The sequence below is a fragment of the Cibotium barometz genome, chromosome 35, assembly GCF_041138505.1.
Source record: "Cibotium barometz isolate CiBa-2024 chromosome 35, ASM4113850v1, whole genome shotgun sequence".
In the NCBI taxonomy this organism is placed as follows: Eukaryota; Viridiplantae; Streptophyta; class Polypodiopsida; order Cyatheales; family Cibotiaceae; genus Cibotium; species Cibotium barometz.
Genome location: NC_141080.1, coordinates 45,445,112 through 45,461,742, shown reverse-complemented (window position 1 = coordinate 45,461,742; position 16,631 = coordinate 45,445,112). Strand labels below are relative to the sequence as shown.

Here is a 16,631-nt window from a genome sequence, read left to right as displayed (position 1 = left end):
TACTCAGTATCATCTCAAAGTCTTATAGTTGTGTTCTTATAGCTGTAGGACAATCAGTTTATTGTACTTTTTAGTCTCATTTAGTTGTTCTCTTTGATGAGACACCAACTTCAGATGTACTCTTAGTTTTGGTCTCATAGGCCATTATGGCCTCTTAGAGACGTTAATATATCATTTCATTTCTCTCTCTCTCTCTCTCTCTCTCTCTCTCTGGTTGTAACTTTGGTCTCATAGGTCACTTTGGCCTTTTGAAGGCGTTAATATAACATTTCATAGGTCTCATAGGTCACTTTGGCCTTTTGAAGGCGTTAATATAACATTTCATTTCATTTCTCTCTCTCTCATGGAGTTTCATCCTCCTTAGCCTGGAGTGCAACTGCAGGAAACCTTCAAGAACATGATTAAAGAGAACATTTTCATCCTTCACAATATCCAAAATTACTGGTCGAGTGCCATGCAAGCTCCCTTATTTTAGAAAACTAAACAAAAAAAATTCGACCAACTTGAAATAATCTCATCTATACCACACGTGCAGTTTTGTGTCGGCTCTGTCAATATGATATCTGCTCAATCATAGAAGGTGAGGGTCAATCTGATTCCTCCTGCTCTGGTATCCACAAGGGATCGTAAAACTGAAGTTGCAATGTCCAGACAGTAGAAAAAGTTAGATTGCCTGGTGTGCTAAGAGATTTTCATATTTCATAAGCATGCAGGCATGGAAAGAAGAGTGAATTATAGCAACTCAAAACAACATAGCATTGGCTTACTATCTGCTTGGTAGCTTTTGGTTCCTCCAACTCTTCCACTTTTATGTGGATCCTCCTTGACCACTTGTACCAAATCCAGCCAAAGACAGCACCCATAAGAGCACCAACCACTGTGAAGGTTGTAACCAAAGAAATCTTGGCTACATCTGCACCACAAGGTTTCTGTTATTAGTACACAGACATCTCCTCTTCCCAAAATTCTTTCCTTAATATCTAATCCCAACTCGCTGTCAAAGAATGGCATTTTCAGCCCTTCTAAGGTTATCCTTGTGGAGCATTGGAGGTTCAAATCTTGCGCTTGCGGGGTGTCGCTTGTGTGGTTGGGGATGCTGGGTTTATCCCACAAGTGATTGGCATATAAATAGCCTTGGGGATCCCTAATCACCTTCATTCCCTGGGCCTGGTCCTTTTGAAAAGGGGGAGAAGGAGAGGGGAAGGAGGGGGGGGGGGGGTGTTGGTGAGGTGGGGAGAGAAGCAGGCTGATGGGATTCAGGACCTGGTCGGCGGCACCAGCTCCCCATGCTTACTCAGATGCAGAGACCTCCTGTGTTGAGCTGCCCACTGAATCGTGTAGTGAGCTGGCCTGCTTGGTTTTCCAGGATGGAGGATTAAGGCAGCCTCTCAATCTTACTGAATGAAGAGCAAATTAAGGAGCTTTCATTCCTTCGGATAAAACATTTTTATATCACATAAAATTAAGAAATCAGAGACATCAATGATATTTAGCAATGTTTTAAAAAACTGCTACCCAATGGAAGTAAAGCACTCTTAGCCATCCCTCTTGTCTAGTACCCACCCGAGACTTTCGAGCTGCCCTCACCATAGAGCTACAGCTGCTACCTGATTTTGGCTCATTCCAAACTCATTCCGTTTATGCTGAGTCTATCCTTTTTTCCTTGTGTCCTAAACTCTAAGCTATAAGCTTTAAGCCCTGTTATTTAAGTACTTCTCTGTTGCATTGCACTTTCAGCTCATGTATTCTACACACACAGTAGAGAAACTGCCCAAGCAAGTTAACATCAAAAAGCACACAAGCGAATCGCCAACATAAGTCCTAGATGTGTTGTTTGTGGAAACATCCCTAGATAATTTGAGCCATTAAGAAGTCCAGGAATCTGACGTTTGAATTAATTCTAGTAAAATAATTCACTTTATCAATCTGCACAATCCTCTGACTAGTGCCCCTTAGATGCTACATAAGTACCCCTCTCTAATCCTCCATGAGGCTTTAAACCTCTTCCAATATAACAGAGAGTTTCCCAGCCATCCCACTGAATATGCATAGCTGCCCTAAGAGGTCTACCATACTCATCCAAGATCAAGTCACTCTACATAATGGGCTGTCTGTTAGCCTCCTCAGCTGACTGCAGAGGTATGCGAATCAACAACGTCCTCATGCAATCCCAAGCCCGTTTTAGGGATCTAACCAAAGGGGAGGATGGGGGATGGTGCAGTGCCTCCGAGAAGATACAGCATAGACTGCATATCCAGTCACCTCCCCTAACGAGAGTACACCTTGTAACCTGCTCTTTGAGAAAGTCCTTCCATGGCTCAGTGACAGGAAGAAATCCTCTGACAATCATCTTACAAAGTAACACCTTACACTGTACCTCTGGATCTATGATGTTCAATCCCCCCTCTTGTGTGGGTAGGATAATCGTTTCCCAAGCAACTCTAGCCCTGGTGTGTACTGTGCTGTCTTTGAAATATGTGATATGAACACTTTGCAGTCGTGAGGGTCCAGAGTTAGGCATGAGTTAGATTCTAATTGCAGTTGACAAAGCAACTCTCTATGTAGCAATGGTCAAAAAGCTTGGTGCAAGGTGAGATCCAGTTTCCTACAAACCAGGGGAGATTCAAACAATATGGCATGTGAAATGACCACATTTAGTCAAAGATAGCCGTCCTTGGTTATGTGCTAAAAACAATGTGAAGGCCCTCCCTTAATTCTTTCAAGTAGTTTTGAACTATACTATAGAATGCAAAACATTCTTTTTCTGTTTGTGGGAAAGTATGCACACACACTGAAGATTTCAACTCACAGCACTTACCTGGTTTCCTGTACTTCAATTCAGAAGGCACAATGAAAATCTTCGCCGTGGCAAACAAAGGAACACTTAAATCACTTGAACAGTTCCCATAGCAGCCATAGTTGCCTTGGTCATTAACTGTAATCTGAAGTGTATCTCGAAAGTTCCTTTCCTGAAAGGAAGAAACATGCACATGTTAAGATTCTAGACCGGTGCCAATGGCCTTTAGCCTGAGTGGTTTTGCCGCTGGGCCTGCTAAACTCCAGGTCCCAGGTTCAACCTTGGCACATTAGCCTACAAGAAAACTCACAAAAAGAAGATACTAGACTGGTAATAAACCCATTGCTACTTCAATGGAAGAAATCACTTTCTTGTGGGAGCATTGAATTACAATACCTTCACAGGACCTATACTATACGTAAGTGTCCGAAGAGCAGAGTTGGCATCGGGTATGGAAGCATGAAACTTGATTCCTTGTCCGTTCATTTCAACTGTGCTGTTCACATCTACTATCTTGTCGAGATGTTTCCATTCATTGGAGCCTTGCCTACTCGCAGCTGTTACTGCTGGTAAGCTTGACAGAACGACTGCAAGTGTGCCTGAATTGACTTCAAGAGTAATCTCAGCCTCTAGCACTTCGTTGTCATCTACAAAATTTAAAGATTTTGTTAGGTGAAATCCTTTCCAATGTGATAATGACCTTTCCACTATAAATGGCAAAGCTAAAAAGATTGAAAACTTTTTGGGTTACCTCTTTTATCATATTGATCAAAATCCCCCACGGATATATTGTTTAGTTTGATCTCCACCAGTCTTTGAGATACTTCAATGGGATTGACATAAAAGTACTGGGGACCAATAACATAAGGAGGATTATTAACCGCTTTGATTGTTATATTCACCGTTCGGATATCACCAGCTCCTTTTTGGTCCACTACTGAGCAGATTAGAATATCATCTCCATTGTAATAATTTATTCTGCATGTCACATGCCTTCTCATTCCCCTCTCTCTCTCTCTCTCTCTCTCTCTCTCACACACACACACACACACACACACACGCACACACACACACATTTTTTAAAAGTGAAACCACTGCCTCATTAATAAAAGTAATGTTACATTCATAGTGAGACAGCTAAAACTCAAATCAGAAACAGTGGGAAAACACCTCGAACTGCAGAAAAGAGAGCTCTCCAAGATCAAAAGAATCTCTAAGAGATTGGTGAAGTGATCTATGGAAGAAGGAAAAAGGGTCAACATGAACAAAAGAAAAAAACAGCTGATTCCGGACATGGTAGATAGTCTATAGTGCCCAGAATCTCGTCCAATCCAGAGGTGACATCATCTCCTACATGAGGCTGGATTAATGTGTCTATGTGCCAAAAGAATCCCCACCAGAAAAACACCCATAATACACCTCCATAGAGACAATCGTTGCTTCAAGGGCAATTTGCTCCTCCATAATACATATCCATCCCAATGCCGTTTTCCACCAAGGCAAGGATTTAGACATCGTCCATAGATGATTCGCATGCTCATGAACCCAAGGGCGGGGGCAAAAAGAGCTTGTACACCCTAGAAACTGTGAGCTAAAAAGGAAGGGGTATATATCTAGGGAGCTGCCTGTCAAAAAGCCAGTCTTTGAGTCGGCCTTCTTCTTGAAGCACATGCACTGGTTGCAATGGTTGCATCATCTCCATAATGACCCTTCAAATCGACCTATGATGCAATCCCAAATGACAATATTTGACTGCTTGAGGGAACAAAAAAACCATACCATGCTCATCAATAACATCCTATATGTGGCGCAGTCCAAGGACGGAAAGGTTATAGGCCGGCCTTGGCAGGGATAATGCAAGAGGCACTTCAAACACCCTACTCCAATGAATGCTCTCCGGGCCAACCCCACCAATGTAGGAGACCAATCTTGAACGGAGCATTAGCATAAGGAGAACCCATGAATTTTCCATTGAAGTGTCCAAAAACTATATCATCATAATGGGTGACCCAAAGTCCATATGCTTCTGTACACATGGAGACACACATATTGCCCAACATGTGAGCCCATGGCTTGCTTTGTGCCAAAGATCAGGTAGAAGCATCACCTTCCTCATGAGGACATGATAATGGATATTGAGAATATTAAGTCCACCATGCATCTTTAGGCAAGCAAACCAATTCTTGCTTCATCAGACAAAGGGCTTTTCTATTCGCTTTTGTTTTCCACACGCATTCCAGGTATAGTAATAGGAAACGCCGTTCCCGGTGGTCTGGAACGGCGGAACGGTGTTTCCTATGCACAAGGAACATTGGAACATAGAGAAAGTGCACAAGGAACATTTTTTTTTTGTTATCTTGGAGAAAGTGCTGTTTGAAGGTACTTTAGTACCTTACCTAGTATATTAGGTACCTTTGGTACCTCAAAGATACCTTAACACAATATTAGCGGCCGTTGCATTCCCAACTGTCACATGAAACGGCCGTTCCAGAAACGGCAACAACCGTTTTGACTAATGCATTTTGGGCTGATGTGGGCCATCTTAATGTCGTTGTGAAGCCCATCATTCACATGTGAAGGATTGCGGACAACAAGCAACCTTGCATTGGCAAGGTTTATGAGGGCATGGACAAGATGATAGAGCACATTAGAGAGGCGGAGGGAAGGTAAAGAGGAGTTGAGAGCACTTTCCCAAACTCGATGGGATAACTATCATTCACCCTTGCATGCAGCTAGTTTTGCACTAGATCCAGAGTTTCAAGGGTGCAACCAAGAGACTGATGAGGAGGTCGTAGATGGCTGGGAGAAAGTATTGGGAAAATTGGTGCCAAATTCTTCCCAAAGGAGGTCTATCAAAGATCAATTATCAATTTAAAGAAGCAAGCAAGGAAGATTTGGTTCAGCAGATGCAAAGAGAGACAAATGCAGTGTGGATGCTGCTTTATGGTGTGGGAGGATTATGGAGCAGGGAATCCTGAGCTTCAGCATCTTGCCATTCGTAATTTGAGCCAAGGAGCTAGTTCCTCTCCTATTGAGCAATCGTGGAGTGTATTTATTTAGCCACATTGCCTCAAAGAAGCGGAACTGCCTTGCTACACAAAGAACTGGTGATTTGGTTTATGTCTGCAAATTTGTGACTACTTAGTCAGCTCTATAGTCCATAGGCAGAGGGTTTCGTTGATGCCCACCCTTCTTCAGATTCAAATAATGATGTAGTGCATATGGACATGGACCATAATGATGAGATTGGAAGCTCTTCTAGAGCAGTTGATGATGATTTAGTTGCTAATCTTGACATTTGATATGTTGTACTCCATCTTTTAGTTTTTTGTCATTTGACATTTGGGATTTGTTCATGCGCATTTTATCTTTGTAGCTTCTGCGCATTGCATCTCTCTTTGTCTTGTTTGAAGTTTCACTAGTTGCTTGTGGAATCTGGATATATTTTTCTGGAGTACTCAAGAGTCAAGTCTCATGATCAATCACAATAACTATGTATAATGTATGGGTCTCATGATCAATCACAATAACTATGTATAATGTATGGGTCTCAAGAGTCAAGCCTTGTGCTATGAACTCCCACTAGTCACAAGCTTGTACACCAGAAGCATGAGAGAGATGGGACGCCCATCCGGTAAACCTTCACAAAGCTGTTTTTTGGGGCAGCAATTTAAGTAAGCCTTCTTTGCACGAATATGGCAACTGTCTAATAGACGACCAATAATTAACCATTAAGAGGAGGATGGGCTGTTTTAGAACATCCCAAAATGTGTGAAAGAACACTGTAAGCCCATCCCATCGTGGGGACTTTCATTTACCTAGATTTTTGAGAGCATCATCTAGTTCTTCCTCAATAAAAGATGCATCCATACTAGCTGCCTCATGTGGTGTGACTATAGGCTGAACATACTACAAGAGTTCTTGACATGCATGAATACTTCCTCATAAGGGGGCTAGCAAACATGTCTGCAAAATAGTGATGACAAATATCGGCAAGTTGTGCTTTATTACATGTCCAAGTTCCATCAGATAGTTTCACTCTTGCAATAGAGTGTTTTTGTATGGATGTGTGCAGATTTTTAAAAGATGATTTGAAAGAACAGCCTTTGTCCAAAAGCGGCTTTGTTGAGCTCGAGTTTGCCACTTGTTCAACTTGCAAGCATCAATTTAGTCAAGACAATATTTGGCCTGTGCCATATTCTGGTCCTCATTAACTGTCAAAGGTTGCAATTGGCTAATTTCACTGTATTCTTGCAGGGCTGATTTTGCATGAGCCACCCACATCCTAGTTTCTCCCATATACCATCTACCACAATCCTGAATGACAGCCTGCATGCGCATCACAAAACCATACCAAGCAACATCCATATCCTCTCTCATGTGAAGCATAAGAGGATGGGTAGTACCATCTATAAAAAGTGAGCATGCGATAAATAACATCAGAGCATGCCTCGTGACGAGCAAGTCGGTAGGTAGAGAAGATGAGGTCGAAGATGAGCATGCCCCTTCTTGCTTGCTGTTTTGTTTATGCATACTGCTGTTTTTTCACCTCTCTCGTATGTAACCAAACCTGCTCACACGCATCCAGCACCTATGAGGATAGGGAGGCATTTGTGAGGAGAGAGCACAAGATCAAACTCAACCTGGTAGCATACACGCCCCAAAGGATGAATATCAATGATCTTTCCAGGCTCACCTACAAAAGGTCCCTGAGCTGCTGTCCGCTGCACACACGAAAAGGGGGCCGGGGTAGTGCGCAGAGGCAAGGAGGCAGAGGGCGATGGCGATGGAGGGCACATGCGCACACGAAGGGAGCTCCAACAGTTCAACTTGCTTCAGCATTTCTGGTGTTGAGTCCCTCTTGTTTTTAAGGAGTTCCAAAGGTTCACACTTTATGTCATTTTGCAAAAAACGAAAGCAAGTCCCTCTTGTTTTTAAGGATTTCTAAAGCTCCACACTTTGTCATTTTGCAATAAACCGAAGGGCAAAGCAAGTCACATTCATTCCAAAGGGTAGTTAAGAATACGAGAATGATGTTCTTCCATCTTCATTAGTTTGTAGCAATAAATTATATGGTAATGAGGTACAGTTCCACGACATTTCTCTCAACATTCTATTTAACTTGGGAACAGACAGTTCTAAAGGTTACCCTTGGTACACAAAAGCTCGTAATGCTTTGTTAACTGAGTTCACGACTCCAGAGAAGCTGAGTGTGTAATTGCCTCCATCAAACTTTGATTTGCCTCCTTTTACATCTTCCCAATTTTGTGACATTTGAGCTGAAGGATATAAATATCCATGTTGTACTTTTAGCTCCACCATGACAATTGCCGATGGATCTGAGTAGCTTAATTCAATTGCTTGCAAGGAGCTGTAAAGTGAAGTCAAATTTTGAACTTAGGTATTCATGGAGTCCAGAGGAGGATCATGCACAAAGATCAAGCCAGTTAATGGATTTGCAGAGAAGCAATGAGAGATATTCCCATTTTTTTACTTGGGACTATTTCCATGTAAAGGCCTTCCCTTGAACATTTAATGCAGTTACTTGTTGATTAGAAACGGTACCTGCCATCAAAAGCTCCTGTACCTGAGCGCTGCGTGCACCTGCGGCCTTTTCTGCCCGCCCCTCTCCTCTCCTGCTGCCCTCTCTGCCACTTTGCTGCCCCAGCCTCTGCTGCCCCTGCTTCTCTTCACTGCTGCCCCAGCTGCTCACGCTTCCCTGCTGCCTGCATTGCCCTTTCCACTGCTGCTCATGCTGCCCATCCTCCTCTTTTCCCACCTGTCCTCTGCATTCGCTTCCCCTGCTGCCTGCCGTTTCCTTCTTGCCTTCCGTGCTTCTCTCTCTCCTCCCCTGCTGCTTGCCCCGCTACCTGCCCTTTCCTTCTTGCCTTCCCTGATGTTTCTTCCAAGTGGACTTTGTTGATACTGAGGAAGTAGTCTCAGAAATACTTAAAGCCCATTCCCGTTGGCCCTGAGGAAGATGTTCTTCCTACGCTACACCAGCTATTTCGACTCTGTTGAAGAAAACTGGAACCGCTTTCCTCTTTCCCTCAGATTCCCAGGTGTTCCACACCAATGCTGGAGGCCATTGGGTAAGTTTTTGGGCTGGTCCTAGAGGTGCCCCTTATGCCTGCCGTGCCCACCTCTACCGCCTAGGTGGTCACTGCCTCAGTAGACACTGTCCCGATGGGTATGTGCTTGCTCGCGAGTGACAATGACCTTATTGAGGACTTTGTGTTGGAGATTGCAGGTAGACCTGACCACTGCCGGGTTTGTCACCACTAGGGGCACTTTGCCTGGGATTGCCCTATTAAAGCTATGGGTCATACTACATAGGAAACAGTGCGAATGGGCTTCTAAGGGACACCATTTGAGGCTCCGTCTCAGCCAGTGTTCCACCAGGAGTAGCAAGTCATCTCTCCTGGCCACGCTCATGGTGAGAACGCTGGGACACAGAATCATGCATCACCCACACACAATGTATTGCAGAATGATGATGTATTGCGTTAGAGATATGAGGCTTCTGAGTCATCTTCACAGAAGGACGATACAACAGGCCAGAATGACTGTCTTCCTTGTTGGGGTTGGATAGTAGGGTGTCCATGGCATGGGGGATCATGTAAATGCACAACAAGACACATCGCCCTCTAATGAGGCTTTGCAGGATGTACAGCATGATGTATCTAATCAGGATGCCTTGTAAGGCACTCATGTATTGTGCACGTATGCAGAGATTGTGCAGAATCATTACCCCCTCCTTCAACATTATGAGAGGCAAGCACAAACACCAGCGAAGTGTTTGCTTAGGTCCGGGGTCAAGACCACATATATATCAAGCAAGCATCCAAAAATATCTTCTCTACACATCGAATGAAACGCCTGAAGGGAGTGAGCTCGCGCTGCTGAACCTCTGTCGCCTCCTTCCTTGCCCCCGCCTCATGGTAAGTATCTAGGGGAGGATGCCCTCTCCCCTGCTTTTTTCATTATTTTTTGGGATGACATTGGAGCTGAGATCACATGGGCTCTCCAAGAGATGTGGGACACAGGTTCTATGCCTTCTTCTCTCACTGAGGGACTTATCTATCTTATCCCTAAGAGTGGAGATAAGACATTGATTGGCCATTGGAGACCTATCACCTTACTCGAGACTGCATATAAGATTCTTGCTAATGTAGTGAGCATTAGATTGCAACCAATTTTGCAAGATGTCATTCATGATACTCAGAATGGATTCTTACACGGAAGGAGCATCTTTGATAACATCTTCTCGTTTTGGGAGGCCGTGGAATGGGCCAAAGCGAGTAATCAGCCCTTAGCCATTCTGCTCTTGGAATTTTAGAAGGCCTATGATAGAGTGGACTGGGACTTCCTTGAGGGTACTCTTAGCCATATGGGTTTCTCTTAGAGATGGATCAAGGGAGTTTCATGCATGTATCGTGATGCCCACAGTAGTGTGCTCACTTGTCGTGATAGAGGTGATCTCTTTGCTTAGTAGGCAAGGTTTCCCTTTAGCCCCATTATTATATATAATAGTTGTAGAGGCCATGAGCATCTTCCTCTGCTCCACTGCTGGTATTTCTAGATTGAGGTTGCCTCTTCGTAGTCAAGAGGATTTGGTTGACTCTGAGTTAGCTGATGACACGGCCATGTTCTTGGAGGCCTCACACATATGCTTATGTTCCTTCTGGGTAGCAATGGAAGAGTTTTGTTTGGCAGTAGGGGCACTCTTTAATTGGCACAAATCTGTTGGCTTTTGGATTAGTGACTCACTGAGTGTTGCTTGGGGTGCAGAGCTTGGGTTTACTTGGATCAGTAGAGGATGCACTGCTAGATATTTGGGATGCCAGGTTGGGGTTGGTATTTCTCCTGCACCGCAGTTTGGTACTATACTTATGAGCATCCGGAAAAAGCTTCTTCATTGGAGCTCAAAGAGATTAGATTTAGCCTCTAGAGCTTTGGTGGCTGATCAAGTATTGCTTGCCTCAGCTTGGTTTATTACCTCTTGTTGGTGCTTCTCTCAAGCATGCATTGTGCGGAGATTGATCTGCAATTTCTTTTGGTCGGGTTTGGATGGCACCACAGACACTCGTGCCAAGGTATCTGGGCTCACAATTATTCAGCCCAGACGAGAGGGGGAGTTGAATATTATTGATCCGCATGTTCAGTGCAGAGTGTTGCTCTGTAAACTTGTGGTCAAAGGTTTCCTACCAGGCACTGAGCCTTGGAAGGACTTTTTCTTGTCTCAGATTTTTGGATAAACACCTCGTGTTGGGAGTGATTGGCTGGCCAGCACACGGTTTTTGTTCACAGAGGTTGATATCAGGACACCATCTTCTCCTCTTATTGCAACCATTGTCAAAGCATGGGACCATTTTTACGACAAAGGCTTCCTAGCTCTTTGCGTGAGGATGACCGACAACCTATTACGTGGAACGAGTTCATCAGGGATGAGGCCGGTTAGCCACATGGTGCATCTCGTTACATGCAGTGGTCAGGATGGGAGAGATGTGCATACACAGTTCTCGCATAGAAGACCTTTAAGAGTCTTCCGGTGGATCGGAGAGCTGCATCCATTCAGCATCTAAGGGGCTCTCGCATATGTATTGATCATATTGATGCAGCTATTCCGCATGAGTGGCTCTCTGGGACCATTCATGGAGTCTATCAATTAGAGTTGGTTGGGATTCTTTTCGAGGACAGGCATACCTTTGCAGGTCATTGCTCTCCCAAGCCAAGATGCTACAAATTGCATCATCTATTCGATCATGCTTGGAGGGAGATTGAGGAGATGTAGCATAGAGGGGATCATCCCAGATACTAGGCTTAGTCCAGTGACGATTGTTGGGCGTTCGGGGAAGCATTGGTTCATTCATCCTTCTCCTCAGATAGTGACTCACGGCTCTTGGTGTTTGTGCCTATATGGTGGCAGTCCTATCCGATATCTTCAGTGGGATCCACGAGAGTGGTAGTGGATTGATGCCTTCGATCCATTGAAAAGCCTTCCCTTGTTTCACGGTCTGGAACGCCAAGCTTCTCTTCACTCGACAGATACATAGAATCCCTATTCTCAAGCCTCATTGGGAGCTATGATATCTCTCCAGTGATACAACGCAGATATTGGCATAGGCTTCGGCATTCGTACAAAAGGAGCCAGATCTCTCATTTCTTTTGGTTATTTTTATATGGTGGTCTCCCCACCAATCAGTGGAGATCGGTTTTCACCTACCTACCCAAGATGTGCGGAAGATTCTGAGACTATACAACATTGTTTATGGGGATGCAACACTGCACAGTATATTTGGGGTTCTATAGCCCAACTTATGGGCAGATTTAGTAGCCGCGCCATGTGTGTCTTGGGGGGCAGTTGCTTGGCTCTCCCAGTTTGGCCCGCAACTTTTCTATGAGGGCAATGGTACAAACTCTGCTATTTTTATTCGTAGAGGTATTGCCCAGCATGGTTTATTGCAAGATGTCCCTCACTTTGATTATACACCCCCAAGACAGAGGATTGACACCAATTGGGAGATTGTTGCTAGCATTACAGCATGGCAGATCTCGAGAGCTAGATGCACGGAGGCTATTGAGGGTGTCCAAACTTTTGGGTCTCAGTGCATTAGTACTATATGGGGTTATATCATCCATACTCTCATGGCTACTTGGGCTCGTATTCATGGGTCCTCTCTTTCTGCACAGGCAAAGCGTGTTGAATTTATGCGGGAGTGGGACCATGGCATTTTCTTTTCCTCTAGTCCCACAGGTCTCTCATGGCATCATGATGCATCTCAGTGATGCTATTCTATTCTAGTTATAGCCGTGATTGTTGTATGTTTTTTCATACCTAATAGAAGTCTCTTTCCTGGAAAAAAAAACCACATCTATACCAGGAGGATTGTCTCATAGAATGTGTAGGGCCTTGGAGGGCTTCCCACTCACAGTAGAAGCGCCTCATGAAGGACCAGCTCCATCCTCCTATTATTGGTGGAACTATGGATTTACTCTTGTTACAGGAACACAAATTGGATAGGCACCAACTCGTAAAACTGGTAAAGATTCATTCGAGATTCACTAATTAATTGGTCCTTGGCAGATGGGACCACAAGAGGTGAATGCAGTTCTGTTGCAGCGTCACTCATGTCTCATGTTATTGCATATGGTGTTATCATTTCTGCTAGAGCGCAGTGGAGTATGGTCATGCACCAAGGTTAGAAATTGTGCATCTTGAATATTCATGCACCTAATGTGAGAGGTGAGAAGGTGGCGTTTTGGGAAACCACCATAGACCACCTTCCGTAGGTAGATCATTGGATAGTTACCCCCTTTTGGCAGTCGTCTCCTACTTGCCTCCCCGCCATCTCATACATGACCCCCTTTCATACTTTCAATTGCCCCTTTGCACCTCCTACTTGCCCCCTTAGATTCTACTACTCGCCCCGCCACCTACAGCTCGCCATCTTCTCTTCACGCTCGGCACGTCCACTTGCTAGCTTCACGCTAAACGCCACTGTCCCGAGCTCATGCCTGTCTTTCTCCATGGCCATTTTTCATACTTGTCAACTCCCTCCACATGGAAACTTTCATACTCACCGAACCAAGCCACTTTTTTCATACTCGCCTCCCCTGATTTCTCATGCTCGCCTCCTCTACTCAGCCACCCTAGCCAGGCACCCTGCTTGCCCCCACCACCCCCCAAGAGAACCCAACCTAGTCATACTCACCCGTTTTATCATCGCCATGGTCCCCCATGCTACTTTCCATAATCCCCTAGCCAAGCTTCATACTCGCTTTCCCGCCACATACTTTTTTTAAATCTTGGCCCACTTGCTCTGTATCTTCCTCGCCCCCTTGCTATGTAATACTCGCTTCGCTTCCGATTCCTGACTCCCCGCTCTACAAGTGCTTTCCATTCATCTCCAAGCACTCTTGTTCCGTACCACCATTCCATGACCAAGTTTTTACACCGTTGTGGAGCGTCCACGCCCTACACAAGCGGCCCCGACCACCTAGGTGCATCCTTCTACAACCGTACCTGCAACGACCACTCCGACCACCATTCCATCAGGACCTGGCTTCATGGTACAAGTGTCGCCTTCCACATCTGCTACTATGCCAGTGGTGGCCCACAGGTGAATATCCACCCACTTCTTCAGATTACTTTAAAGCTTCATCAATTAGAAAATAGGAGGAGAATGCAATGCTAATGATGGTTAAGTACTTAGATTATGAAGCATAAACAATCTCATCCATACACATACACAATGCTATTGTGATGAGTGAATAGATGCACTAAGCAAATGAAGGACTAAACATCATGAATAGGAATCATAAACAATGAGTAAAAAGATTACCTTAATGCAAGAGAAGATAGCCTTATGCCCACAAAGAATCCACCAAGTATATTGCCAACAAATAGTAACGTGGACTAAGCAATTACAAAGGCTCCTCTCATGACTTCACAATGAGTGTAGAGACCTCTTTATATAGGACTCCTAGAGGTAAGCGCTTAAGCTCCCTAGGATGTCTCCACCTTCCCTTGATTGTCTCACTTGACTCCACAATCAGGGGTGCTACCTACCATGCTTACACTGGTTAACCATGGTAATTGGAGACCTTATGACCTTAGAACTTCTATCCCTAAGGTGCACATAACATTTATCCACTAAGGACTAATACTAAAGGATGCTAGAGCACTAAAACCTCAACACCCTCTCTTGATCTACATTCATACCATCAAGAGGGTTACAATGACTGTCACACAGACTCTATGAAATGTAAGTAGCTCAAAGCTTTAGAAAAGTGTATCAGTGGCCACATTAGCCTCATGATGATTGCTCCCAGGTTGCTTGTCTTCTTTCTTCTTGTTCTCCTCATCCGGCTTCTTCTTGAAACACACTTTGGCTTCATGTTCCTTCTTCTTGCAATAATAGCAAGGCCTGAGTAACTTCTTCTCATCCATGATGAGAGCCAATTCCACTTGTATCTGTGATGTGGTCTTCAAGGATCAAGGATGAGGCAACTTATGCTAGGCTCATGTTCGTTTGGTTGGCGAAAGCAGACACACATTGCTCATACACATTAGGCATACTGGCAGGTAAGATAAAGACTGCTTCCACTTCATCAATGGTAATCCCAACTCCCTTGAGCTGATCTATTAAACTCCTAACATTGTTCACATGGTTAGCCCCTGCTCCTTGTCATCCATTTCAAGCCTGTATAGTTTCTTTCGAAGGAACATCCTTGTTGCTGCATTGACTTGGCCAAATATGGATCTGAGACGAGTCCAATGCTTCATGAGATCTTTTGGAGGAGATCACTCAATGAATCTGGTTATCTGCTAACCCACATAGGATAAATGATAATGCCTTTGAGTCGTTGCTCGTCCACTTAGTAAACCTGCCAGGATCCTTGGAAGGCATACATGAGATTGAGAGAGGGAAGAGCTTTGTATCATTCACATAGCCTTCTGTCACATAGAGGTTGTCACAAAGTTTCTCTACTCTCACTCTCTTGTACTGAAATAAGAGAATGATACAAAGCTCTTTCCTCTCTCAATCTCATGTATGCCATTCACACAAGTATGAGGAGAATGCCTATGCACCACATAAGGATGTTCACAAAGGTAATAATACTCACTAAGATGATAATAGTGCTCGCAACAATGGATGTGACTATACCTACTAAAAGTGTGAGCTTGATTAAATGCTTCAAATCATAGAAACATGGGACGGGGAACGGGACGGGGACGGGGCAAAAGGCCGTCCTGGGGACGGTGAAAAAAACGGCAATCTGAAAACGATTGTTTTTTTGCAATTTTTTTTAACACACTTGTTTTACACTTAGAAACCAAGACATTAAGGACAAAATTGCAACAAAAAGAGGAGAAATGCATAGTCGTATTAGCAAAAAACTATAATGGGGCGCCGATGGCGTGATAAACAAAAGTGAGTGTACAATCTAAACAAAAATGCCAAATGGCATAATGAAAGGCCCAAGGAGGGTGTCCACTCAAGGCAAAATGACTAAGTGCCAAGATACAAGATTGCTAGCAAAAAAGTGGGGCAAGAGTCGAGACTCGAGACTCTAGACTCAAGAGACTAGGCAAGAGGCTGAAAAGGGTGAAGATCAATCGTGACCTCCTCAGTGAAGTCCTCCATAGGCTGGTCCTCAAGTGGAGGGGGAGGGGGAGGTGGGGGGGACAATGCCTCGGGCACAACCTCAAGCTCCTCTAAAATCTCGGCCCTCTGCTGATCAGAGAGATGTGGGTCCTGCTGTGCCTGCTCCCATTCGATGAAAGGATCTGCCTTCTTTGTCAAGCCCTTGCAAAGCATTCGCAAGTTGGCACTAACAAATACCAAATCATTTGCACGCTGTACACCAAGGCGGTTCCTCTTCTTAGAGGCAATGTGGCTATAAACTGACCAAAGTTGCTCTAGGCAACTGCTATTGCAAGCCTGCGAGAGTACGCGCGCAGCAAATTCCTGCAACTTTGGAGTTTCCGCACCATAATCCTCCCACCAAAGTGCAGACCCTATCTTGAAGCGGTCTGCCTGTGCATCTGCCAAACCAAAAGCCCCCCGCTTCTCTCTATAAATCTGCAATTGGTCCTTGATTGTGCGGCGATCCTCCTCACTAGTGTAAAGGCGATCCAAGGTTTGTCGAAGGCCTTTGCTCACCTCTTTGTCCTTGTGTTGCCCTAAAAGGAGCAACCAAGCAAGCTAAAGTTGGAGACTTCTTTCAAGGCCATCGTCAACACTTGAAGTTCTGTTTTGAAGCTCAAGATCAACATCAAGTCCAATTGAGTACAACATTGAATGTTAAGGTATCATTTATTGGTTTT

The 16,631-nt window shown here is 44.4% G+C and overlaps 1 protein-coding gene across 28 annotated transcripts in view; it reads right to left on the bottom strand.

Annotated features, from left to right (window-relative positions):
- Nucleotides 1-234: 234 nt before the first annotated feature.
- The window catches only part of LOC147618507 (uncharacterized), a 161,372-nt gene continuing 144,975 nt past the window's right edge, over nucleotides 235-16,631 (bottom strand). For 15 of the 28 annotated variants that reach the window (XM_086774938.1, XM_086774939.1, XM_086774937.1 and 12 more), the window contains 6 exons: nucleotides 7,947-8,168; nucleotides 3,549-3,775; nucleotides 3,194-3,444; nucleotides 2,819-2,969; nucleotides 768-913; nucleotides 235-632 (listed from right to left, as the gene is read on the bottom strand). In XM_086774938.1, coding sequence (XP_086631064.1) covers nucleotides 588-632; nucleotides 768-913; nucleotides 2,819-2,969; nucleotides 3,194-3,444; nucleotides 3,549-3,775; nucleotides 7,947-8,168 — 1,042 coding nt within the window. In that variant the 3' untranslated portion in view covers nucleotides 235-587. Of the gene's footprint in view, nucleotides 633-767; nucleotides 914-2,818; nucleotides 2,970-3,193; nucleotides 3,445-3,548; nucleotides 3,776-7,946; nucleotides 8,169-16,631 lie in introns of those variants that run through there. The other 13 variants (XM_086774947.1, XM_086774955.1, XM_086774957.1 and 10 more) reach the window with 8 other exon arrangements.